Genomic DNA, 24,250 nt, shown 5'->3' with positions numbered 1-24,250 from the left:
TCAGGCTGAGACACTCACGCGCATCTCCTCAGCCCTCACCACGGGAGGAACAGGCACGGTCCAGCTGCAGGGCAGCGTCCACTGGCTGGCACCCACCTCAACCTGGGCCCGGTGTGGGCCCTTCCCCTGCTCGCTCTGCCCACCACAGCGCAGCACTGCAGGAGTGGCTCGGGCGAGGCTGCCGGGCCCGGCCCCCCAACCCCGCCGCCTCCCATCTGCCCTGTGTGTTGCTTATCGGGTAACCGGAGCCCAGAGCTGCGTCCACACCTGAAACAGGAAGCCAGGCCTGTGCCTGAGTCCCGAGAGCCGGCCGCTTGGCCGGGCCTGAGGATGGAGGAGCAACGGGCGCTCACGGCTGCCAAGGACGGAGACCTGGCCACCTTGGAGCGGCTGCTAGAGGCTGGCGCCCTGGGCCCAGGCATCGTCGATGCCCTGGGGGCCGGCCTGGTGCACCACGCCACCCGGGCCGGCCACCTAGCCTGTGTCAAGTTCCTGGTGCAACGGGCCAAGCTGCCCAGCAACCAACGGGCCCACAACGGGGCGACGCCAGTACATGACGCTGCTGCCACCGGCAGCCTGGCCGAGCTGTGCTGGCTGGTACGCGAAGGGGGCTGCGGGCTCCAGGTGAGTGGGGACAGCAGCTGAGTGGGGACAACGCGCAGAGCCGCTGTCCATGTGACTCAAGGGAGGCGTGAGCCATGAGCCAGAAGATCCTCGGCCCCGGGCTCTTTCTCTTTCTCTTGGGGACCCACCACGCAAACCCCACGGCTAGGTCTCTGCCATACGTCTCTGCGCCCGCCCCCCCAAAGCAACATAAAGCCCTTGAAAGCCAAGGCCACCTCATAAACCACCTGGTCTCCCCCAGTGCACAGAGCAGCCACTCGGCTCTCTCCCCCCATGGGAGCGCCTGGCCTTGCCAGTGGGGGGGCTGCCAGTGTTCTCATCGGGCCTGATCCCTGGGGCCTGTTTCCCAAAGGGTCCAGCAAAGAATAAGTGCAGAGGGCACGTGGGCTCAGCAGCTGGGGGCCCCAGTGGGTCACAGCACAGTCCCGGCTGTGGGGGGCAGTGGGCCAGCAGCCTTGATAGAGCCGGGTGTCCTGGGCTTGTCGGGGCATTTCTACCAGGACCCACCCTCTCCCCATTCCTGCCTCATGCCCCTTTGTGTGGGCAAAGAACTAGGACAATGAGCAAGCTCTGACAGCTGGGTGGGCGTCAGGGGAACCCACTGGGCCCCAGGAGACGGAGACTCACCAGTCACAGCCTGGGAGTGCCATGGCCTCAGCTCCGCTGTCCTCATCAGCCCTTTCCACAACCCCAAGAGGCTGCTGGGCAGAGTGGTGCCATCTCCGTGACTGGGGGAATGCCCAGGTCTGCCAATCGTCTGTGGGAAATGCCCCCGCGAGGATGTGTGGCTGGTAGATAGGTACTCAGTGGGGGTGGGGGCCGAAGCCAGGAGTCAGTGTCCCAGGACTGCCAAGCCCATCGTGGGCACTATTGGGCAAGTGGAAGCCTTTCTGACTGAGTGGGGATTGGCAAGGGGCACGACTGCGCTCGGGCAAGGGGACCCAGGGTGTGGCAGCGTCTCAGAATTGGGCCCAAACCACCTGGACCCAGAAGCAGATGGCCTTACCTTGAACAGGTGGCCTCACTGAGCCTGAGGGCCTCCCTCCACGATGGAGCGAACAGCGTGGGGGAGGGGAGGGTAGCGAGGAGCAGGAGCTGTCAGGCAGGTGGGGTTCCCTGCAGTGTGAACCCCAAGGCTGGCCCTGGCCCACCTGGTGCTGCCCAGCAGGGGTGAGTCTGGGCCTGCAGCCCCCTCACTGCCCTGCCTGTGCCTCCCTCGGTAGGACCAAGACACCTCGGGTGTGTCCCCACTGCACCTGGCTGCCCGCTTCTCCCACCCCGTGCTGGTGGAGTGGCTTCTCCGAGAGGGCCACGCGGCCACACTGGAGACGCTGGAGGGGGCCTTGCCGCTGCACCATGCCTCCGTCAGCGGGGACCTGACCTGCTTGAAGCTCTTGATGGCTGCCCACAGCAGGTGAGGAGCTGGAGTCCAGGGCGCTGGCCCCAGGGGCAGAGGACAATGGGCTGGTGGCCTTTGAGGTGGGCCTTGCAGGGCAGATGCACGGTGACGGGATGGGGCGGGGACAGCAGGCTGGCCCCACACACGGCCCACGTGTGTTCCCAACAAGCCTGACAGCTCAGCTGTGGAACAGCGTGCGTTGTTCCTGGTCCCCTATCCCGCCCCTTGGCCAAGGCCTTTGGGACTCGCCTCTGAAGAGCTTCCCAGAGTGTGCCTACTGGCTGCCCCGGCCTGGGGGCCAGAGTGTCTCACAGACCCGCAGTTTTTAAAGTAGTTTCTGCCATTTGAAAACTGGAGACTTCACATTAACACACACACACACACACACACACACACGAAGGTTCCATGCCCCGGGGCCCACTTTCCCACCTGGCACCTACTGCAAGAGCCAGAAATGAAGTCTGTGTCACCAGGGGATGGGCCTGGGTAGGCCCTGGGTAGGGGACCACCCCTCCCTGCAGCAGGTCACTAGGGACCAAGAAGTCACCTGGCCCTGCAGCCCGTGGAGGCAGAGCGGATGTGGGAAGTCGCAGGACCTTGCTCCAGTCCATGCACACCGGCGCGAACGCCAGCCTGCGCGCCCACCGACGGCCTAGCGTCCTGCTCACAACGCCCCTTTTTGCAGTGCAGACTCCTGCTCTGGAGTTCACTGACCCGCCCACTGCGGGCCACTGGACTAGCCACCCCTACGAAGCGCCCCCTGCCGGCAAGCCCCGGCGGCGCGCACAGCTTGATAGGGAGCAGGCGGAGTAGGATTCCTGCGCCCCCGCGTTCCTCATTCCCCTGCCCCTTCCCGTCCCCCAAGCTGGTGCACTTAGGCGTTGCGCAACCTGTGCGGCACTACAGGTGACCGGCTGGGGACCCTCAGCCGGCAAGGGAGAGTGGCCGCAAAAGAGGCCAGCTGCCGAGCTGCCCCTCCCTTCGATCTGGGCCCTTGGCTGCAACAGTCCCCACCCTCACGACCCCGGCCAATCGCTTTCTGAACCCCTTCCTCCCCCGCAGCAGCGTGAACCGCAGGACGCGCAGCGGCGCCTCCCCACTTTACCTGGCCTGCCAAGAAGGCCACCTGCACCTGGCTCAGTTCCTGGTGAAGGACTGCGGCGCCGACGTGCACCTGCGTGCCTTGGACGGCATGAGCGCGCTGCACGCTGCCGCAGCCCGCGGCCACTACTCGCTAGTCGTCTGGCTGGTAAGTGGGCGTGAGGGTGGGGGAGGGGAGGACCCGCAAGGCTCCTGCCTACGCCCAGAGTCCCTCGGAGCAAGCAGGCCTGGCTGTGTTGGGCGCTCCACCCCGGGGTCTGTTTGGGGACAAAACAAAAGGGTCGTTGGGGACTGGATGTGCCCGCCCATCGTTCCAAGCCCCCGTGGTCGCCAGGCCCAGGCCAGGCCGGGGTGCAGCCGGGAGGTCACAGCTCTACCTGGCTGTGGCTGGCTGTGGACTGGATGGACGTCAGAGCCCCCGCAGGGCTGTGGGGACCTGCAGCACCTACCCCTGAGGCTCTCCTGCCCCTCCCCCAGGAGTCCTGCTGCATCTCCTGGGTGCTCTCAGGGTTGGTGGCACCCAGGTGCCCTGTCACCAGTCAGTGCCTGGCCCTGGTCGTTTGGCCACTTGTTCATGCCAAGCTGCCTCAGAGCAGGGTTAATCCCCACCCCTCTTCCCTTCTGGACCCACGCAGGGGTCATTTAGGCCTCTTTCCTGAAGGAAGCCCTGAGACCCTGGAACGTAAAGTGGCCTGGGTTGGGGTGGGGGACGCCTTCTTCCAGAATGGGCTGGGGACTTCCTACCTCCACCACAGAAAACCAGACCAAGCGGGGTCTCTGTGAGCTCTGTGGGTCCATCAGAGACCTGATGGAGTCAGAGCAGGGTGGTCTCCCTGAGGAGGGACGGGAGGTGGCGGGGCGAAGGGTGGGGCCTAAACAAGTTCCTGGAAGAGGCACAGCTCATCAGCACTGGGGATCCCCTGGCCGCGGGTGGGGTGAGGTGGGAAAGGCAGACAGAGGCTCCGCGAGGACCAGGGCTCTTTTCTGAGGGCGCTGGGGGGCTACTGAAGGTCACGCTGGCCGCTGATGGAGAAGGGAGAGCCCTTCCAGACTCAGAGCCTCCCACTTCCTGGGGGACCTTGTCTTCCAGCCCTTCCTCCAGCAGGCTGGTCCCCCTCCCCAAGGAGCCTCTGTACGTGCTGTACCCTCTGCTTGGCAGGCAGCTCCCCAGGTGACCCCCCACTGCCTTCCCTGCCCACCTGGTTAGGATGGCAGCCACCCGCCCAGCACTCCATCCTGCTCTGCTGCACTCTTCCCTCCGTGGCCCCAACACCTGACAGACTGTGCATTTGGCTTCATCTTGCTGGTTGTCCATTTCCGCCCCAGAGTGGGACGGTGCTGCATTCCCCATGCCTGGCACTCAGCAAGATGTTTAGTGAGTGAATGAACGAAGGAACAAATGATTTCCCCTAGCCCTGGGTGAAGTCCAGATGCTCACCTTGGCCTCGCAGGCCGCCAGCATTTGCCTGCCGCTTCCTTTTGCCGGTGCATCTCCCAGGCTGGCCCCTCGCCCCTGAGGCACCCACCATCGCCACACCTTTGCTCAGGCCATGTCCCCTCCTGGGCTCCTCCTGACAAAGGGGCCTCTCTTCCGGGACAAAGCCCTGTACCACCTCTCCAGTCGTCAGCCCATACCCTGTCCTGTAGTTCTAACCCCGTCTGCTTCAGACCTCAGCCCCCCAGAAATGTGCCTGTCCCCGCACCGGGACCCTGGCCCCGGGTGAGCCTGAACCCTGGCTACCTCTGGCTGCAGGTGCTCGGCATATGGAAGTGAGTGGGTGGGCTGTGCAGGGGGAGAAGACACAGTGAGAGCAGTGAGGGGTGCCCAAGCTGGTACCGGGGGTCGGCAGGAGGGAAGAGGGTCCGGCAAGCCCCACGAAGCACCATAGGGGCTCATCCCAGGGGAAGAGCAGGGGGCTGGGGGCCCCAGGGCCAGAAAGGCTTTCCACATGCGACTCCCCCCATGTCCTCCTTCCTAGGAGTGCTCCCCGTCTGGCCTCAGCTGCTCCGTCTCTCCCCCTCCTCCTTCCCCAGGTCACCTTCACTGACATCGGCCTGACAGCTCGTGACAATGAGGGGGCCACGGCCCTCCACTTTGCAGCCCGGGGCGGTCACACACCCATCCTCGACCGGCTGCTGCTGATGGGCGCCCCCATTATGAGGGACTCCTGGGGAGGGACCCCCCTGCATGACGCAGCAGAGAACGGGCAGACGGAGGTAAGGCAGCCTGGTGGGGTTTCTACTGAACTCGTTCATTAGTGAGGAAGCCAGCGATTCACAACACACACAAGTGAGGCACGAGGAGGTGAGCTTACAAATAGACTGAGGGGTGCAAACCAGTCACTACTGACAGGGAGATAAGCAACCGCACACCCCAGGCACAGACATTTTGCTTTTCTCAGGACAAGTCATTCGTGGTCCAGCAGGTGTTTTGACAACTTACAGAGTTGCTGGGTCGAAGGCAGTGAAGGAAAAGCAGAAACGTGTGCTGCACAGGACACTCAGTAATGACCATTTTGTCCATTTCAGTGCCTTTCTCATTTTTCCTGACACACCCGTGGAGTTGCGTCAGTGTGGGCACTCTCGCACATTGTACAGTGCATTGTACAGTGTACAGTCACATTATAAGTTATTTCTCTTTCCTCCCAGATCTTGGACTTAGCGTGGAATGCTAACTACTTAAAAACTGTGTGTGCAGGTCCCTTATAGCATCTATGGAGTTCATGTTGGAATGGTGAATGAGGTGTCAGGAAATATTTGTGGTAAAAAGAGGGCGTTGGGTCTGATGGAATGGAGGCCCCTGGACGAGCTCAGCTCCGAGGCGCCCGCCAGCCTCTCACCCTGTGACGCGCCGTGGTCCGAGGTGGAGGTTAGGTCATGAGCTCTTAGAGCCATCGCTTTGGATCCAGGCTGCCCACGTCTCGTGTTTTAACCTTGCAGGGGCCTCTTCTCCTTCTTCGTGCCTCCTCTCCTCCTGTGTAATACAGACCTGATAAAAAACCTCACAAGGTGGCTGGTGAGGTCGGACGAAGTGGTCCACGTGCCACCCCAGACGGTGCCTGGCACAGTGAGGGCACATGGCAAGGCCGCCCTGCCTCATCTCTTCACCTGGTCAGCACGACGGTGCCAACAGCCCTGACTCCCGGGATGGCCTTGGGCTTTTCAAGGCACAGCCTAGAGGCTGCTGTGGCTGGAGAGAGGGGAGCAGAGGGATTGGGGGTGAGGCCCAATGGCATGAGGTGGCCACTTTTAATGTGTTATTGCTACAGTGTTTACAAATCTGTAGAAAAATCGTTATTTTTCATTCAGCCAATAAATAGACTGAATTCAACCTATCCACAAATTTACCCCTTTTCCCCTCTTCGTTCCTTTTGGTATCTCAAGGCTTTCCGTACGGAATCACGGATGCCTTTTTATCCATCTTACTCGGGACTGGTCGGGCTTCTTGAGTTTGTGCTTTGGTGTTCTTACTGTGTTCTGTCCGATTCTCAGCTGTCCTCTCTTCAGGAACGACCTATGCATCCGTTCTGTCTCTCTCCTTCTGGGATTAATAGAGGTTCCGACTGTAGCTGCTGGTTTCCTGTCGTCATCTTTTTGTCGGACTGTGCTGTAATCTGGATTGCTGCTTCTGACCCGTTTTCTGTTTACTGATGTTTCGGCTTCAGTTTTTAACTTGGCTCCTGTGTTTATGGTCTCGACCTCCTCTACTTAGTTGTTTTTCAAATCTGTGTGTCGCTTTTTGTACTTTATCACTCCACGCCTGAATTTCCCAGCTTGGTTTTTATTTCTTTGAAAGTGGTAAGCATGGTTACGTTACAGTCTGTACGTTCTGTCTTTGGGGGTCTGTCTGTTTGTGTGTTGCGTCTCCCGGTCTCATTTCTGGTCTCATTTCCTTGTGTTCTTGGTTTTCTTTGACTGTAGGGTGCACCCTATATTTGAAAAATGATTCGTAGACATCACTGAGGCTTTGCATGGGGTCTTCTTTGCTTCTGCCTGTCAGGCACACGTGAGACCTGCGAGCCCAGGGTCACTTAGTTCACACTGTAGGCATGAGGGCCCCTGGAGCCCCCGCGTGACCCAGATGAGTGGGCTGGCTGGCTTCGGGTACCTTTTCTCTGAGACTGGAGCGCTGGGCGCACAGTGGGAGGCGGGGAATCAGAGCCTCATCTTTGGAGCACCCGTAGCTTTTGATGGTCTCCCCAGTCCCAGGAGGCTGAGAAAGAACCACCCAGGTCACGATCGTTTCTCCTACATCAGTGCGCTCTTAACGCAAAAGGAGCTCTGAGTGGCAGGCTTGTCCCCACAAAGTGTCCTTGTCTCCTGAGCTTAGCCTGGGAATCCCTCACTTGTCACTTCTGTGATGCTTTAGGAAGGTGACTTTTACGTCTAGTCTGTTTTTCACGGCGATGTGGGAGTGGCTGGGTGTAACCTGCCTGGCTCTGTCACTCCTTGACATGCATCCACCTGCCCAGCTTTTTCTGCCATGGCACGGCCACTTCCCAGATTTCCAGACGGCAGCCTTTGTCATCTAGAACCACTGCCCTGGGCTCCAGTCCCAGCGGTGGTTGGGCCATCGTTCTGCACCCGTTTCTTCACGTGGAAATGACACACAGCTCTGAGAGTGGCCGCGAAAATGGAAACTGGTTCTGTAGTTAAAGCCCAGGACCTGGGCTACAAGGGCCAGGCCAGAGTCAGGCTCCAGGCCGGGATCCTTGAGGGACCAGCTGAGCCCTTGGCGAGTTCCTTACCTCATGAGTTCCCACGCAGGACAGGGCCGCAGGGGTGAGGCTCGGGGACTCAGCCCCTCCCTGCATAGAACGGTGTGGGGCCTTGGGCAGGTCCCCCAGCTGGCGGCAGCCTTCGTCCCCACCTGGGAGACGGGGCAGAGTGACCTGTGTGCACCGAGCCTGCCCCCCATGGTCACCTGGGGGTGCTGTGGGCATGGGCGTGCACCCGTCCCACGTGCCCACTCCCTACAGTGCTGCCAGACCCTGGTCTCCCACCACGTGGACCCGTCCCTGCGGGATGAGGATGGTTACACGGCGGCAGATCTGGCGGAGTACCACGGACACCAGGACTGTGCCCGGTACCTGCGGGAGACGGCCCGGCGGGTAAGCCTTGTGGTCCCTGGCCTCTGGGGAGCTGGGGGTGGCAGGGCTCCCTGCTGCCCTGACTGCTGAGTGAGCTAGAATGCTCACTGTGTACACCATGTCATTTGCAGGACAAGGGGCCTGGGCCAGGGCTAAGCCACAGGCTGTCACTGGGGCTTAGACAGGGCCTGTGGCAGGGGCTGTGACAGGGGCCAGGGCTGTGACAAGGCCGGGGCTGCGACAGGGGCCATGAAAGGGATTGTGACTGGGGCTGTGACAGGGCCGGGGCTGTGACAGGGACCAGGGTGGCTTGTGGCTGGGCCTTGGCCAAGGCCTGCCATCCACCTGGGCTGCACCCTGCTTATGACTTGGGACCCCCAATGGCCATGGCTCCCAAGGTGACGTTATGTCAGCCTGAGGTTACCCAGGGGTGGGAACAGGGCCACGGGTTCTCGGTGAGGTGACCTGACGAGGCCCCACCCGCCCAGAAGCGGCAGCTTTCAGCCCTGCTCTCCTCTCAGCGAGCCGTTTCCCCGTCTGTAAGGACAGGGCTCTGCCCTGCTGGCCCCAGGCCCCAGCACGTGACAGGCTGCAAGTGTTTGCATGAAGGGAGGAGCAGACGGAGGGTCGGCAAATGGTGGATGGACAGACAGACGAGTGGGGAGGAGGACGGCTGTGCAGGTGGGTGGAGTCTGCTCTTTGGTCAGCCGGGAGCCAGGCTCCCCCAGTGCTCTTCTGTGGTCCCCTCCCCATTCTAGGCCCAAGGCAGTTACTGTGACAGATTTGTCCCAACCTGCCAGTTCTCTCTAGTGTTCACCCCTTCAGAAAGTGTCCCGGGGATGGCCGGGCTCATTTTCAGGTGACAGCACCGAAGCTCAGAGAGGAGAGGTGCCCCCACTCCGGTCTCCCCGCGAGGCTGCTGTGCCTCCGGGTCTCAGGGGCGTCCAGGCCCAGCTGAGGCCGAGCTGCAGTCCGTCCTGGCCCTGGCCTGCGGGACAGTCCTCACCCAGCCACCGCCAAGAGCCCCTGTCACCACCGCCTGAAGCCCACAGTACCTGCGATGGTTCAGGGGCTGCTCAGAGGCTCTAGGGCACACACCAGTGCCCTGGTTTGTCCTGATGTCACAGTTTCAGAAACAAGAACTACCGTTACTGCTGAAGTAATTTATTTACTGTTTATTTACTAAACGTTTGGGTATTGTTTGGTGAAAGGGTGTCTTGCTGGCTTGGGTTTGAAAAGCTGGTGGAACTCAGCTGGTTCCTGGTATAATGGACACAGTTTCACAGTCTAGGGATGCCTCGGCCACCTGGGTCCCTGCCAGGCCTCTGGGTGGTCACCGGGGTCGGGCCGGCAGCTGAGATTAGGACGTGGGCTGAGCGGCTCCTTGGCTGCCAGGTTCCACCCGGCCTCTGGCGGGGGTCTCTGGCCCGACCCCAGCCCAGCCACACTGCCGTGCCCTTGACCTTGAGGACTGTCTTCCATCCCCGGGCCCTGTACGTGTGTCAGGCCCACCAGCCACTGTGCCCAACTCTCTTAGGTAGACAAGGGTTCCAAGTGCCCTCCTGACACCTGAGGTTTCCTGGGGGTTCTTCTGGTCCTGGCTGTCTTCTTGGTGTCCCCCCAGGATTCGAGGCAGTGTCCCCTTCATTCAGGATGCCCCAAGCCGGCCCGGGCTGTGTATGCAGCCTCCCCAACAGCCTGTCCACTTGCCCCGCCTGTGGTGGTGGAGGGTGGGGGCTTGTGCACACCCTCCACAGCCCGTCAGGCTAGTGTGTCCCGGGAGCTTCAGGAGCCCCTTTGGGCCTCGGGATTCAGGCTGCAGCCTCTGCCTCTTTCTCCCTCAGTGAGCGCCCTGGGCAGCAGGGGGTGCCAGCCTCTCACCACCGGCTGGAGCTATCCCCCCTCCCCCAGGCCACCTGCCTCACATTCCGAGGCTTGGCTCCGTGGGAGGGCAGGCTGTCAGCTGGGGGCCGAGGCCGGGAGGCTGTGTGCCTGATGCAATATTGATGGAAACGCAATATCCAGAGGTCACCTGCGCTGGCCTCTTCCCCTGTCGGGCTCCGAGGAGGTGGTGAAAGCCATCGTTTTCCCCGCCACACGGCAGCCTGCACCCACACCCAAGTAGTCACGCGTCCCATGACAGGAAGCCTGGGGGACGAGGCTGGACAGGTAGTGGCCACACCTGGCCTGTGGGAGGTGCCCCCTGTGTAGGCGGGTCTGCAGGACACCGGGGGCCCTGTCCAGTGCGGGGCACGCATGCAGCTCAGGAAGTCCAGGCCCTGCCTCGGTCTCCCCACCTCGACCTTGGCCAAGTCCTTCTGTTCCCTAAGGATTGGGCACCCCCTCTGCACAGTGAGGGGCCAGGGTTCTCTGCTCTGGGTGGGACAGGGGCTAGAGGGGGCCCCGGCACCCCAACTCCCTCCTGCAGTGGGCTGGGCAACTAGCTGGGCTCCTGGCTGAGGGTTGGGTTTGAGTGAGATCCTGGCCAGGCAGAAGCAGTTAGGAACTGCAGCCCAGGATGGTGAGCATGGCCCCCAAGCAGGGGACTTAGTTCCCAGCATCTTCCATGGCATGGGGGCTGTCTTACTTGCCTTACCCTGGTACTGACTCCCACCGAGCTGTGGGGCAAGTTCTGAGCGCATCTGTGAGCCTCGATTTTCTCATCTGTAAAATGGGATTGAAGAGCCTAGTTGGAGAATGAAGGAAACACCCACTGAGTACCCAGCAGGTGCTGACTCTCCCCTCCCCCAGGTCCAGAATGGCCCTTGGACACCTTCATTTGACACATGAGGAAACTGAGGCCTAGAGAGGGCAAGGGACTCCCCTGTCCCCTGGGAAGCCTCCTCCTCAAGGGAGGGGTAGTCCTGGCCGTGTAGCCAGTAACCGAATCTCAGCCGTGGTGACCAGTGTCCGGCACCCATCTGTGGGTCATGATTTTCTCGGCCCGGGTGGCATTACAGGCTTGTAACCCAGCTCGACACAGCTGTCCTCAATGTATAATGCATGGCAGGCATGGCACTGCTCAAATCTCACCAAAAACACAGGAAAAGGGACCGCAGGCCATAGGAAGGGCTCCAACCTCGGGGCAACTGCCCGATGTGAGGGCAGCACATGCTCATGTCAGGACCCCACAGGTTGGGACCCAACACCTCCTCGCCGTCCTGTGGGTTTGCTGCGTGTCCAGGGCCTACGCGAGGGACGCGGGGACGTGGGCACTCTTGTTGCCAGGGAAACCCCGCAGCAGACCCCCGGCTGAACTTCAGAGATCCTCGTGACCCCGCAGTGACGGGCTGTGTCCCATGATCTGTCTCCCTAGTCTCTCATCTTCTCCACAACCGCAGTTTCCCTGACTTACAGGCGAGGAACCGAGGCCCAGGCCTTCTCTGTGGTGCAGTGAGCAGGATTCCGCCCTAGGGACCCAGTAGCAGGAGGTCCCCCAGGCTGCAGGCGCTGCCCTGGGGCCAAAGTCCATTCCTCTGAGCCCCAGACCAACTTCCTGCCTCTTCTGTCTCCGCCCCCCGGGGGCTGCTTCCACTCCGGCTGAGCTCCCCCCTCTGCCAGCAGACGGGAGATTCTTGCCCCGCTCCCCTGAGAGCAGATTCCATGGGGGGAGAGGCTGAGGGCTCCCCAGCGGGAACAGGGAGCAGGGCCCACAGCCCTGTCCTGGCTTGGTGGGGACCGGGGGCATTGGGGTGGCCCTGAAGTGAGGGCCCCCTGTCAGACTGTCAGTGGCAGCTTCTCTAGCCGTGCTGCCGGGTCTGGGCTCAGACTTGACCATATTGAAAACGCCTAAGCCAAGGTATGTCCGCGTATATGGACGCTGGAAGAAGACACGAGACTCTTAGGTCGGAGACACACTACAGAGAGCAAGCATCATGTTTGGTTGGGTCCCGTTGCCCGCCAAGTCCCAGAGTGATGTGACATGGGCCACACCACAGATGGCTGCTGCTCACACAGGACATTTGTGTCGCAGCCAAGGACTACAGAGCTTGGGAATCCAGCTTTTTATAGCGAGCAGTAAGCTGCCTGCCCGTCCTTTCAGGTCCCTCCCTGCAGACGCAGCCTTGAGAAACACCAGGTAAAGAGCAGCCAGATGCCTCCTTCATCAGGGTGGCCCTGCTCCACAAAGGAGCGGCTCCCCTCCTGGCAGGAGTAAGGTCTGGGGTCTCAAGTGATTCTGATCCCAGCTCTGCCTATTCCCAGCTGTGCGGTCTTGAGAAAGCCCCTTGCTCTCCCTGAGCCTCGGTTTCCCCAGTGCACCCTGGGGCTGTATTGGGTGTGGAAGTACTGTCCTGGGGCATTTCTCTAGATGTTCTCTCCCTCTCGTGACCTGGGATCTCAGGTCTCCCCAGAGGGTCCATTCCCCTGGGCTCTACACTGTGGAAGGTTAAGGCATGTGGTAAGAGATCCCACACCCAGCTCAAGCCCGCCTGGCCACCTGACACCTCTGCTTTCAAATATTAATGTGACACCTCCCCCTCCCAGGGGCAGCAGCTGTGACAGCCCCCAACAGCCCAGGACGGCCACAGCTCCCTGTGCTTGCAGCCTAGCCCCTGCTTCTGCAGGTCCTCCTGGGCTAGGGGGCCAGCAGAAGCTCCCCAGTCCCGTGTGCTGGGGCTCCGGGGCTCTCGGCACGGATTCCCACAAGAGCGAGGTGTGAGGTGCGTGGTGGCCGGCAGATGGGGTTTCAGGCTGTGTTCCTTTCTAGTGGCTTCCACGGGTGGAGGGTCCTGGACAGGAGGGTGGCTGGGGCCAGAGGTGGTGGATGCAGACCCAGGGTTCACCTGAGGGCACTCCCAGGCTGGCATGGCCAGCTAGGGTGTCCACCTCGTTGGTGGGAGGCGGGACTGGCCCACCTTGTGGATGAGCAAGGGGACACTCAGGGTGGCCGAGGGGTTGGCCCCAGCTGGACCGACATCCTCACGTGCAGGGCCCCGTGCAAAATGAAAACAGGCCTCTTGTTCAAAAACGATTCAGAATTTCAAGGCAGAGACAGCAGAGCACTGCACCAAGCTGCGGCCCAGGCCCCACAATTCTGATGCAGCCCTGGCCCCAGGCCACGTACCTGGCAGGGGACTGATTTGAACCAGGTCCTCTGTCCTGCTGAGGACTCTCCAGCGCCAACCTGGGGCGCCCACTGGAGAGGGGGGCGAGGAGCTTCGGGCTGCCAGCCAGGGTGGTGCTCAGAGGGAACAAGCTGAGACGGGAACTGGGGCAGCTGTGTGCCAGACGGGCCTCAAGGCTCACTGGCCCATCCGGGAGTCAAGGCAGGGTCAGACAGCCTTCAACTTCCAGCTTTAAACCACAAGGTAGCAGGCCTGGCTCTGGGGTCCTGGGAGGACACCTCAGGTGTCCTCCTGGAGAGTGTCTCTGCCACCTAAAGAGGAACAGGTGGAGGCAGGGAGGTGAGCACAGCCTGCTGATGACCTGCTGGTGGTGTCAGGGCAGCCTGCATGCCTCATGTCCCCTGCTCGGCCAGCTCTGTGTGTCTGCCGGGCCAGGAGTCTTGGCTTGCGCTGGTCAGGTGCAAAAGCTGAGGCCAAGCGGGGCTGAGTTGGGGGACATGTCCAGGTCAAGGCTTCTGGCTGTGCACCTGTCATTGCTTGGGGGCAGGAGAGGTGGTCAAGGCCCACCTGTGCCTTACCGCAGACATGGGGCGGGTGTGGGAGTGAAGTGTGGTGCCCCTGCAGGCCCCACCATGGAGTCCCTGACCCCAGGCTCCACAGGCCAATCTCGGTGCTCTGTTCCCAAGGGTCCTGGGGAGGCTGACCTGGACACTGCATGTTGAGTTCTGGGCCACCTCACTGAGATGGGGTCACAGCCACACAGTTCCTGCTTATGGGGCTGAGAAGAGTTCCAGGTTCTTTGCGGTTTTCCCCTATTCCCAGGGGCCAGGCACCTGCTCTCCTCTGAGAGGGGGCCGTGCAGGTGGCTCATCTCAGCACAGAAGTCAGGGTCAGGGACGGGGTGTGTGCATGTGTGCGTACATGTCTGTGCATGTGTGTGCATGTGCATGTGCGGACGCATGTGTGCATTGTGTACACGTGTGCATGTGTGTGTACATGGGTGCACGGGTGCATGTGTGTATGCACACACCTCTCGTAAGGCCAAATTGGTGAACACAAGCTGGACACCCCCTAACCCAGCGCCCGGAGCTGCCGAGTTACACTGCCTCCTGAGGGAGCCCGTGAGCCAAGCCTTAAGATGAGGGGGGTCACCTGGTGGTGGTGGCATTGGGGGCACAGTGAGTGGTGGCCCTCAGTGGCATGGGGTGTTTGGGAGCCCTAGACACCTGGTGTAGAGGGGTGGAGAGACACGGGACAGAACCTGGAGGGGTACTGCCCTGCACTCCTGCACACTTGACCCTCTGCAGACCCTGTTCCGGGGTGCACTGCCCCTCCCCACTGCTATAAGATGGGGCGGGGCTAGCCCGCTGGACACCCCACACTCCCACCAGGTGGGAAGGGCAGCCCAAGTCTAGGCCCACCTGGGCCTCCCACTGAGCAGACCTGTCCACCCCCAGGTGCCGCTCCTGATGACGCCCCCGCCCCCGCCGTTCCCCCCACCTCCGCTGTCAGCTGCCAGGTGCGCCCTGGAGGACGGAAGAGGGGCCTCAGGACTTGGGAGCCCCAGCTGTGAGTACACGTCTCCCGGGAGGACTGGCCTGGGCCATGGGTGACAGGAGTGGGCCCTGTGGGCCTCGCCCCCGACGTCCTTAGAGGGGGGGTGGGGGAGTGGCTGACTGCAGACAGCAGGACACTCAGGACACTCAGCACAGGGCTGGGGTCACCCCTGCCATCGCCCAGCCCCCAGCTCTTCCAGGTTCCCTTTCTTGTCTTTGTTGCTTTAAAGTGAGCTCGACATTTTCCACGATGGGCACTTAACAGTCACAGTCAAGCAGCCTCCTGCCCAGCCCTGGGTGACCCTCTGTGAGCTGAGCCCCTGGAGCCTGGCCCTCCTGCCTGGCTCAGCTCAGTGCGAGCTTGGGCAGCCTCATCCCCCCTCTGGGCCCCCGCTTGTCCAGAGGTACATGGGAGGTCGGGGCCCTGGGCCCAGGCCCCTCCGGATGTGCTTCTTCTATCTGGGGTTCCAGCAGGTGGAGCACCCAGGGGCTGGCAGGGCTCAGGGGCACAGTCCTCAAACTGCAGACCACCACCCATTAGGGGACCGTGAGCAGCAGTATTTATCCAAATGGAAGGGAGTGGCATGAACACGGTCCACAGGCCCCCTACGTGGTGAGGGTGAGCGCTGGTCGGTGGGCTGCATGGTAGTTACGTGGCACACGCAGGACTGTGTGTCTGGACGACCTGTTTCTCACTCAGGGTGTGGCCCTGGAGTGTGTCTGTAGTCGGGACAGGGGCATTGGGGCGGTAAAAGGATGGGCTCTGTGGTCCCATGGGCTGCATCAATCAGGTCTGCGGACCACTGAACACGATGCCCTTCTTAGCCCCTTCCAGGTTTTAGGTGGGGGTGGCAAGGGGGCATGGGGTGGTCTTGGGATGGGATGAGGGGGGTAAAATGCAGACTCCCCAGCCCGCCAGGCTCTGCACACCCATGATGCCCAGGCCCTGGGGCCCTTGGTGGGGGGCTGGCTGGGTCTCGCCCCAAGTCCAGCGGTCCTTCAGGAAGGCTGGTTCTGTCCCAAGTGCAGCGTCTTCTGCTCCCATCCCTTGTCCCTTCTGGAAGCCCCTCTGACCCCACCTCCCGCTTTCTCCCAGCAGCAGTGTCTCTCAGCTCTACCTGGCCTGGCCGGCCTGACCAGCCTCTTCCGAAGGAGCAGAAGACCCACACAGCACCCCCGAGGGTCGCCACCAGCGCCACGGTGTGTCCCCACTCTCCACATCCCTGTCTCCCAAGGCCCACCCTCAGCCAGCTGCCCTCTCACCATGTTCTCCTGTGTGGACCCAGGCCAGGTCACTTCCAGGGTAGCCAGCACCTTCTCTGCGCCTGGATGTCAGGCAGGCGCCTGGGGGGACAGACTGGCTCTGGAGGACACCCCTGGGTTCTGAGGACATTGGAATTTCAGGGCCGCAAGCAGCTTAGAAGGCATGGGTCCCTTCTCTCATTCCAGGGAATGCCAAGCCCCTCCTCCTGTTCTCTGAACTCAGGATGCTTCCTGCCCCTCCTCAGAGGAAGCAGGAGTCCATGGGGGAGGGTGGGCCTGGCAGCCCGCTGCCCTCCTTGGAGGCTCCCAGCCAGCCCAGGACCCACAGGAGGAGGCGCACGTCCAGTTTCCTCTTTCTGGGCATGAGGCCCCTACAAATCCAGCGCAATCAATCTTTCCTTGAATGGGCCCCAGGCACTCTCAGCTGCTGAGATGTTCTGTGCAAGTTTGGGAAATGCCGCAGTGTTGTCCCTCTTGAAGAGTTACAGTGCGCAATGCACGTTAAAGGCTCTGACAAGTCCTGCAGTCCAGAATTGGCCACCAGACTTTCTCTACGCAACTGTCCCCATCTGTATGGCATGCCCTGGGCTACCTCTTCCCCACCAGATACAGCAAAAGGGGAGGAATCTCGTTGCCTCTCAGCTAGCGATCCCCCGTACGCCCCCCCACTACACACACACACACACACACACACACACACACACACACACGCTAGAGTCCCACAGGGGACACTGGGTTCCTGCCCTCAGAAAGCTCAAACTTAACAGGCTGGGGTTCCTGTCCATGGTCTCCCCCACCCTCCCTGGCCGGCCCCCACCACCCCTCCTCCCTGGTCCATGCTGGCCCTGGATGGCAGACCCTCCCCTTCTCTCCCGGGTAGGATCCCTTTGGGGCCCTGAGTGACCTTCCCGCGTCTGCACAGGGGGCGGAGACGGCGGCGGGGGACGCCCAGGAGGGCCTGGTTGCGATGAGGTTGGACGGGTTGCCCTCGGGTGACCTGGACGGGCTGGTGCCCACGCGGGACGAGCGTGGCCGGCCCATCCCCGAGTGGAAGCGGCAGGTGATGGTACGAAAGCTGCAGGCTCGCCTGGGAGCAGACCCTGCGCCAGAGGCTCAGGTGGGGCCCAGTGTGGGAATCAGGGAGGGGCCCTCCGGGCTTAGTGTGGCAGATGGGGCGTGGCCAGATGGGGAGGGGTGGGGCCAGAGGGTGGATGGGGGGAGGGGGAGCTTGGTTCTGGCAGGTGGGTATGGAAGCTGGGGGCCCTGGGTCCACACCTCGAGTCCTGAGACCCAGGCACCCCACTGCCTCTGTGAGGCCACTGTGTGGCCTCAGCTTCCTCTTCTGCCAGAAGATGAAGTTGAACCAGATCAGAGGGCTGTGAGCAGTGCCCTTTCACCTGTGCTAGAAGTGTGATTGCCACATGTCCTTTGACCTAGCGAGTTGTGTGTCACCCTGACCCTGTGCCAAAGCCCTGTTCCCTGCAGTGAAGGGGACCATCCCTGCCTCACTGGTGCCTGTATTCCAGCAAGGAACACGGGTGAATGGACAACTGCGCTGTGTGTGGGGGTGGAAAGGGTGATTCCATGTGCAAAGCCGTGAAAAGGGGAGGGGCTGTTCCTTACGGGTGCTCAGGGCAGCTGTCTAGGGCGGTGACCTTGAGAAGGGGTCAGAAGGAAGTGAGAGAGGGACTCTGGGAATTTGGGACAAGTGATTCCAAGCCGAGAAAACAGCAAGTGCAAAGGTCCTGAGGCAGAATAGCTGGCCCAAGGGAGAACTGGGAAGAAGCTGGAGTGGAGTGAATGAAGGATGGTGGGTAGAAGTGAGGTCAGAGAAGGGACAGGCCGCACTGAAAATCGGAGCAGAGAAGGGCTGCAATTTGAGTTGGAATTTACCAGGTTCCCACTAGCTGCCATGTGGACTGTAGTTCTAGAGTCTTACCCTAGAGGGGTACGATTTTGTCTGAATGAGGTAGGTGTTCTGCAACCCTTGGTCTAGAGAGGCTCTGTCCAATATATTACAGTCATGCCAGCCACATGTGGCTATTTAAGTTAATTAAAATTAAAGTCAACCCCTTCTCAGTTGCAATAGACACGTTTCAGTTCCATAGCCACAGGTGTGTCGTGGCGACATGCCATCTCCATGTCGCAGAAGTGTTGGACAGTGCTGGTCTAATGGTACAGCCTGACCTCCACTTTTGGGCTGGAAGAGTGCAGGGTTGAGGGCAGAACAAGGCAGGGGTGGGGCGGGCCTCCTGCACAGCCAGGAAGCCCTGAGAGTCTGATCTTGGGAGGCTGGAGCGTGGGTGGAGATGCAGAGAACTCAGGGAATGGAGGGAGGATGGGTAGAAGGGGATTGGCTGTCACAGCCTGGCCAAACGCTTCACGTCCCTGTGCCCACCCCCCAGGACCCTCGTGGGCTGGGCACTGCCCAGGAAAGCAGCTGTCCCCCCAAATCTTCTCCCTGCCCTGGGCCTGCTGGGACAAGGAATCAGAACTCAGTGCAGAGCAACGCCTGGCACCAGACTACCCCAGGCCTCTTGGCAACCAGGCGGTGGCTGGGTGCCCTCTCCTGTGAAGTGGGCACCTCCCTCAGGGCTCTAAGATGTCATCAGGCTGGCACAGAGCCGGGGCCCGGAGGGAGCCCTGCTCAGGGACCCTCTGTGTCTGTCCCCCCACAGACAGTGAGCACTGGGGGGCAGGGCTGTATCTAGTGCAGGACGAGCCCGGGGGGGGGGTGTTCTGGGGTGAACATCTGGAGAACCTCGAGACCAGTGGTTGAGGCTGCCCCTCCTCCAGGGCCGTCTTCCCCCCACAGAAGGTTCTGGGGGCTGGTGGGGGAGGGAGGGCTCTCAGGGGAGAGAGCTTTTGGATTAAACATTGAGGGGATGAGGGGGAAGGAAAAAGGGTGGCAGAGCAGAGGCACCCCGGCTCCTGAACCTCAGTCCTGGAATGGGCTGGCCAAACCCCATACTCTCTAAGTCCAGGCAAGGGCCAGCTGGTGTCCAAGGCTGGTCTGGGGTGCCTGGGGGCACCTAGTCAGGCCCCCGTGGGGAGCTTGCATCTGGCAGGAACAGGCCCTCTCCTGCCGTCCCACTGACCTGCCCTTTCTGTGCCCAGGACGACAGCGGGAGCCCGGGCCCCACAGAGCAGGCCGCCTGGCGGTACTCGCAGACCCACCAGGCCATCCTGGGCCCCTTCGGAGAGCTGCTGACAGAGGATGACCTGGTGTACCTGGAGAAGCAGATCGCAGACCTGCAGCTGAGGCGCCGCTGCCAGGAGTACGAGAGCCAGCTGGGCCGGCTGGCAGCCGAGCTGCAGGCCCTGCTGCCCGCACCCCTGGTCAGCATCACTGTCAACAGCCAATTCCTGCCCCGGGCGCCTGGCCTGGAGGGTGAGGAGGCCCCCAGCCCGGAGCCCCAGCCCGAGGGCTCCGAGGCGGCTGTGGTGCCCGTGCCCGGCGGGCAGCCCCTGCCCTTCTGGTGCAGCCACGTGGCTCGGCTGGTGCGCAGTATGTCCCTGCTGCTGAAGGGAGTAAACGGGCTGGTGCAGGCCGAGGAGGGGCCAGCAGCTGGGCCCCTGCAGGAGGCTTCTGCTGAGGCACCAGCCAGCCCCTTGCAGAGCGAGGCGCAGCGCGAGATCCAGGAGTGTGGGGTGTCCGTGCGGACGCTACGTGGCAACTTCGAGTCGGCCCCCGGCCTGCCCTGCGCCCCAAACGCGGGGCCCTGTGAGGTGGGGACCCAGCCCGGCCAGTGCCCGAGAGGCTGCTGGCTGGCCTCCCCGCAGCCCCGTGGTGACCGGATGGGCGGGGAGCCTGGGCCGGGCGACACAGAGGAGGCCAGTGACTCAGGCATCAGCTGTGAGGAGGTGCCATCGGAGGCGGGTGCCGGGCACGGCCCCGACCTGGCCAACCTGCGCAAGGAGCGTATCGTCATGCTGTTCCTCAGCCACTGGAAGAAGTCAGCCTACACGCCCGCCCTCAAGACAGCCGCCTGCAGGACCTTGGAGGCCCGGCGCGCCGGGCCCAGGGGGCAGGAGGCGGCCAGGGGTGCGAGGCCAGCCTCCCCGCCGCCCTGCGAGGGCCCCCGGCTTGGCCACCTGTGGCAACAAAGGAACATCATCACCCACCTGCTGGGCCACTGGAAGGCCATCATGGCCCACGTGCCTGCCCGGCAGCTGCGGCGACTTAGCCGGCGTCCCCGCGGCCTCCTGTCCCCCGAGCAGTTCCTGCCCCACGTGGATGGGGCGCCCGTGCCCTATGGCAGCCTTACGCTAGACCTCTTCATGCTGGGCTACTTCCAGCTCCTGGAGTGCGAGCTGCCCGCTGAGGAGCGCAAGGTGCGCCACCTGCTGTGCTTCGAGGTCTTCGAGCACCTGGGCACCCACGGCTGGGAGGCTGCGCGGGCTTTCCACAAGGCCGTGACCGACGAGGTGGCCGCTGGCCGCCGTGCCTGGACCGACGGCTTCGAGGACATCAAAGCCCGCTTCTTCAGCTCCGGCCGCGGTCCCGCCTGGGACACGGAGACGGGCCGCAAGTCAGGCCTGACCCCGCTTGGGCCCCTGCCCCACGCCACTGCCCCCAGCGGTGGCCCCGAGCCCGCAGCACAGCCGCAGCAGCTGGGGCCCGGCTCCCAGTGGGGCAGCTTCAATGGCGAGGACATCTGTGGCTACATAGACCGGAGCTTCGCCTTCTGGAAGGAGAAAGAAGCCGAGATGTTCAGCTTTGGAGACTGAGACGGCTGGCAGCCTGCCTTCCAGAAGGGGGTTGGGGGTGGTTGGGGTTTTCTCTCCTCTTTGTCCTTTTCACCCACCTGGTGGCCAGGTGAGCCCGGAGGCCAGGCCAGCAGACCCTCCCATGCTAGCTGTGTCCTCCAGCTCTGCCCCTGACACAGTTTCCTCCTCAGCTCTCCACTCAGCATCAGAACCCTTCTCACCACCAAACCCAAGAAGCCTCTCAGTCTCATTCGGCCCTGATGTTTACCACTTGCCGTCCCAGCCCCAGGTCCCTCTGCCTGGCTGTCCCCTGGGCATCTGGGATGCCTGCCAGCCTGTGTTTCCCGTGGGCCCTGCTTCCAGAGCCTAGGTGTCCTGTCCCTCGGTTTCTCCGGTGCTGGTGGTCCCAGCCTGTCCAGAGCCTCCATCTGCCCCCCACTGGTCCTGCCTCAGTTTCTTCTGGTGACCTTGGGCCATGCCCTTCACCTCCCAGGGCTCTTTTTCCCCATTTGTGAAATGGGAGAGGAGCTGGGAGAAAACGGGATTCAACAGGCAAGAGGCCTTCCCATCAGACTGGACTGCCCTCCCGAATTCTCCGGCCGGGGAGATGGGCACACGGATGGGGACAAGCAGCGACCCACTGACAGACGTGTTCTGCTGTCACGCCGTGAGAGTGCCCCCAAGGCGTTCCAGGGGATCTGGTCCCCAAAGAGAAGGCTCCCTGTGGGGGGTCAGCTGAGCAGCCCCCTTGCAGGCCACACAGCGGAGGCCACAGCAGGGCCCCTCCCACAGGCTTATGGCATCAGGGGCATCGGTGAGAGAGGCCATGGCTGAAAGGGGACTCTGAGCGGAGGGGGCCACCACCTGCCCTCAAAAGTGAGCTGCCAGACCCAGAGGAGAACGTGTAGCAAGGATGGGAGTACACGAAGCCAGACCATGAGGGACGGCCACTTCCTGTGGTTGCCTGGATGTCACCCACCACTTTCTCCATGAGGGACTGAGGACAGGGCATGGATACTCCCTTAGAGCCTCCAGCGCTGCACAGTGTCTCGTGGACAGTTTCGGGGGACGGAGTCCCGAACGGCGGGCCGTGGCATCTGGCTTGTCCCAGCCGCCACAGCAGCCAGGAGGATTGGCCCCACCCAGGCTGTGGGGCTGAGAAGGGTGGGCCCAGAGTCCAGGGGCTGCGGGGGCAGGTGTCCTGCAGCTGTGTGATGGCCCCAACAGGCAGTGTGTGGGGAAGAAACTTCAGGAATCTTCTGGCCACTGCCTCCCTGCAGCCAGGCCTCTTGGGACAGGCGTGGCCCCACCCACCTGCAGAGCTTGGAAGTTGGCAGGCACATTGTTTGTTGACTGGCACACAGAGTCCTCCCAGCCAACCAACTGGGGTCCCACAGGGAGGAACACTCGGGGAGATACAAAGCTGGGGGTGTCAGCTGGCGGGGACTGCCAGAGCTGGGAAGGGAGGATAAGAGTTTGCTAAATAAAGACCTATTCCTGGCTGCCTTCACACTTGTGCTCGTTGTCCCCGGGGAGAACTGCCTGTGCCCAGAGAGGGTCCCAGCTCTGGATGGGCACCAAGGCCCAAGTCCTCAGCTCCACTGAGACACCAGAGCCCCACGGAGCCTCCACTTCCTCATCTGTAAAATGGGTGCCATGCTGGCCTGCCCACACCGAGTGTCAGGGTGAGGGTGGACTGAAGTCCCACATGGAGGGGTCTCTGTCCTGGGACCACAGTGACACTCGCCCACCTGCGATCTGTATTGAAGGAGCAGATTCCAATGAGCAGGGTGCCGACCCTGGGCTCCTGCAAGCATCTCAGCACTGTTGGGGAGGCCCCAGCTCTTGGCCTCAAAGCATGACTGATGGAGTTAGACGAGGATTTCCCGGGGCTGGCCGGTGGTGCAGGTCTGAGGGTGGGGCTGGTGAGCCCTGGGGTGGGGGCCTCAGAAGATGTGGGTCCTAGAGGACTTCATCCTTGTGTGCTGCCTGACGAAGTGCTGTTCCCAGGGCCTAGCACGGGGGTGGGGGCTGGGGACTGGCATGCGGTAACCTCCTGTGGGGAGCAGAGTCCCTGCAGGAGGCGGCCTGGCCCCAGCAGGACCGCACTCTGGGCCGTAAGGCCTGTGTGATGCCCATAAAGCTGTCATCCAGCTGGCAAAACTCACAGAGGACCCCAGAGTCCTACTTAGGCTGCAGACCTCAGTGAGGTGACCAGACACACAGCAAGGGGAAACCCCATGAGTTAGAAAAATCGGGGAGAAAGAGAACCCCTGGCCCGTGCCTGTGTGCAGGACAAATGGAGAAAAGGCGGAAGCCGGCTGCCATGTTGGAAGCAGCCCCCAGCAGACGCCCGTGTGGGAGGAACTCAGGCCTCCTGCCCTGGTCCAGCCTTCAGATGACTGTGGTCCCACTGAGCCCTTGGTGCCAGCTAGGGACACACCTGGCCAGGACCACCCCACGTAAGCACTCCAGGAACTGTGTGACGTAATAAACGTTGTTGTTTTAAGACACTGGATTGTGGGGTCATTTGTTATGCTGCGACAGCAAACTAATACGGCAGATGAGAAAATGTAAAGGGGCAACGAAGAGACTCACATTTCAGATATGAAGAGATCATAGTTGGAGAGCAACATTGTGGGGCCAGAGCCAGGAGGGCAGTTTCCAGGCTCTCGGCCTCATGTGAAAAGGTGCTGGCTCAGGTAGTAAATGGCCATCAACTGTGACTGGATGGCCATCAGCTGTGGCTAGTTGGCCGTCAGTTGTAACCAGTGAGCCATTGGCCACTAATATAACTGCTGTGGCTACGCTTGCAGAAAATGGGGGCTAGCAAGGAGATGGTGGCTGAGCCAGCAAGAGCGGATTGCAGTTAGGACGGCAGATTGCAGGTAGCAAGTGAGGTGGGTTGGCAGAAGAAGTGGACGGCGGGTTGCGGATCGTGTGGCTCCTACTTCCTGTGTCTCCACCCCAGCCGCCAGTGAGACTATAGTGGTGTGACTCCCCTATCTATGGCTCCGTGGGTGTTCCTTTTTGGCCTCACCATATCCTGCGTTCTTATGTGGGGAGCGCAACTAGAGAAACCGCATGACACCCCACATGACAAATAGTCCATCAAACATGGTGGTTCTGACACCAGAATACGGCCCCTTGGATCAACAGACCAGAATAGAAAAAGCTGAGACAGTACGCCCCGAAATCACGGCCCTGAGACAGATGCCCTGGGGAAGAAGGTATTGTCCATATCAGTCCTACAGGCATTGGTCAGCTATTCTGGGGGGGGCACGGGGGAGGATGACCTGAGAGCACCCCGTGCCCCAAATAAATACCAGTCGGAATAAGAGATACTGTAAGCAAGTAAGGCCAGAAGCCATCCGAAGGGGGTGGGTGGGTCTGCGGCCCTGGGACAGCGTCGCAGCCTGAAGGCTCCAGGCATGGGGTCAG

The 24,250-nt window shown here is 61.7% G+C and overlaps 1 protein-coding gene across 2 annotated transcripts; it reads left to right on the top strand.

The window, feature by feature from the left end:
* The first annotated feature begins 285 nt into the window (after positions 1-285).
* On the top strand, positions 286-22,658 carry ESPNL (espin like). Of its 2 annotated transcripts, XM_033111558.1 has the most exons (9): positions 286-624; positions 1,848-2,038; positions 3,086-3,272; positions 5,159-5,341; positions 8,104-8,235; positions 14,738-14,849; positions 15,936-16,036; positions 17,022-17,216; positions 19,217-22,658. In XM_033111558.1, the coding sequence occupies exons 1-9, from the start codon at positions 331-333 to the stop codon at positions 20,828-20,830; spliced, it is 3,009 nt and encodes a 1,002-aa protein (XP_032967449.1). In that variant the 5' UTR covers positions 286-330; the 3' UTR covers positions 20,831-22,658. The 2 variants fall into 2 exon arrangements, with proteins under 2 accessions (XP_032967449.1, XP_032967450.1); XM_033111559.1 differs by lacking the exons at positions 286-624; positions 1,848-2,038; positions 3,086-3,272; positions 5,159-5,341; positions 8,104-8,235 and adding an exon at positions 12,757-12,875.
* The last annotated feature ends 1,592 nt before the right edge of the window (positions 22,659-24,250 follow it).

This window comes from Rhinolophus ferrumequinum, chromosome 8 (assembly GCF_004115265.2).
Source record: "Rhinolophus ferrumequinum isolate MPI-CBG mRhiFer1 chromosome 8, mRhiFer1_v1.p, whole genome shotgun sequence".
NCBI classification, from domain to species: Eukaryota; Metazoa; Chordata; class Mammalia; order Chiroptera; family Rhinolophidae; genus Rhinolophus; species Rhinolophus ferrumequinum.
The sequence above is the reverse complement of the archived record's forward strand: the minus strand, read 5'-3'. Positions and strand labels throughout refer to the sequence as shown.

Bases quoted from the DNA above. Each gene is read 5' to 3' on its own strand.
- ESPNL (XM_033111558.1), top strand. From the start codon at position 331: ATGGAGGAGCAACGGGCGCTCACGGCTGCCAAGGACGGAGACCTGGCC. The intron at 625-1,847 runs GTGAGTGGGGAC...CTCCCTCGGTAG, and splicing joins AAGGGGGCTGCGGGCTCCAG to GACCAAGACACCTCGGGTGT. The intron at 16,037-17,021 runs GTGTGTCCCCAC...GCGTCTGCACAG, and splicing joins GGGTCGCCACCAGCGCCACG to GGGGCGGAGACGGCGGCGGG.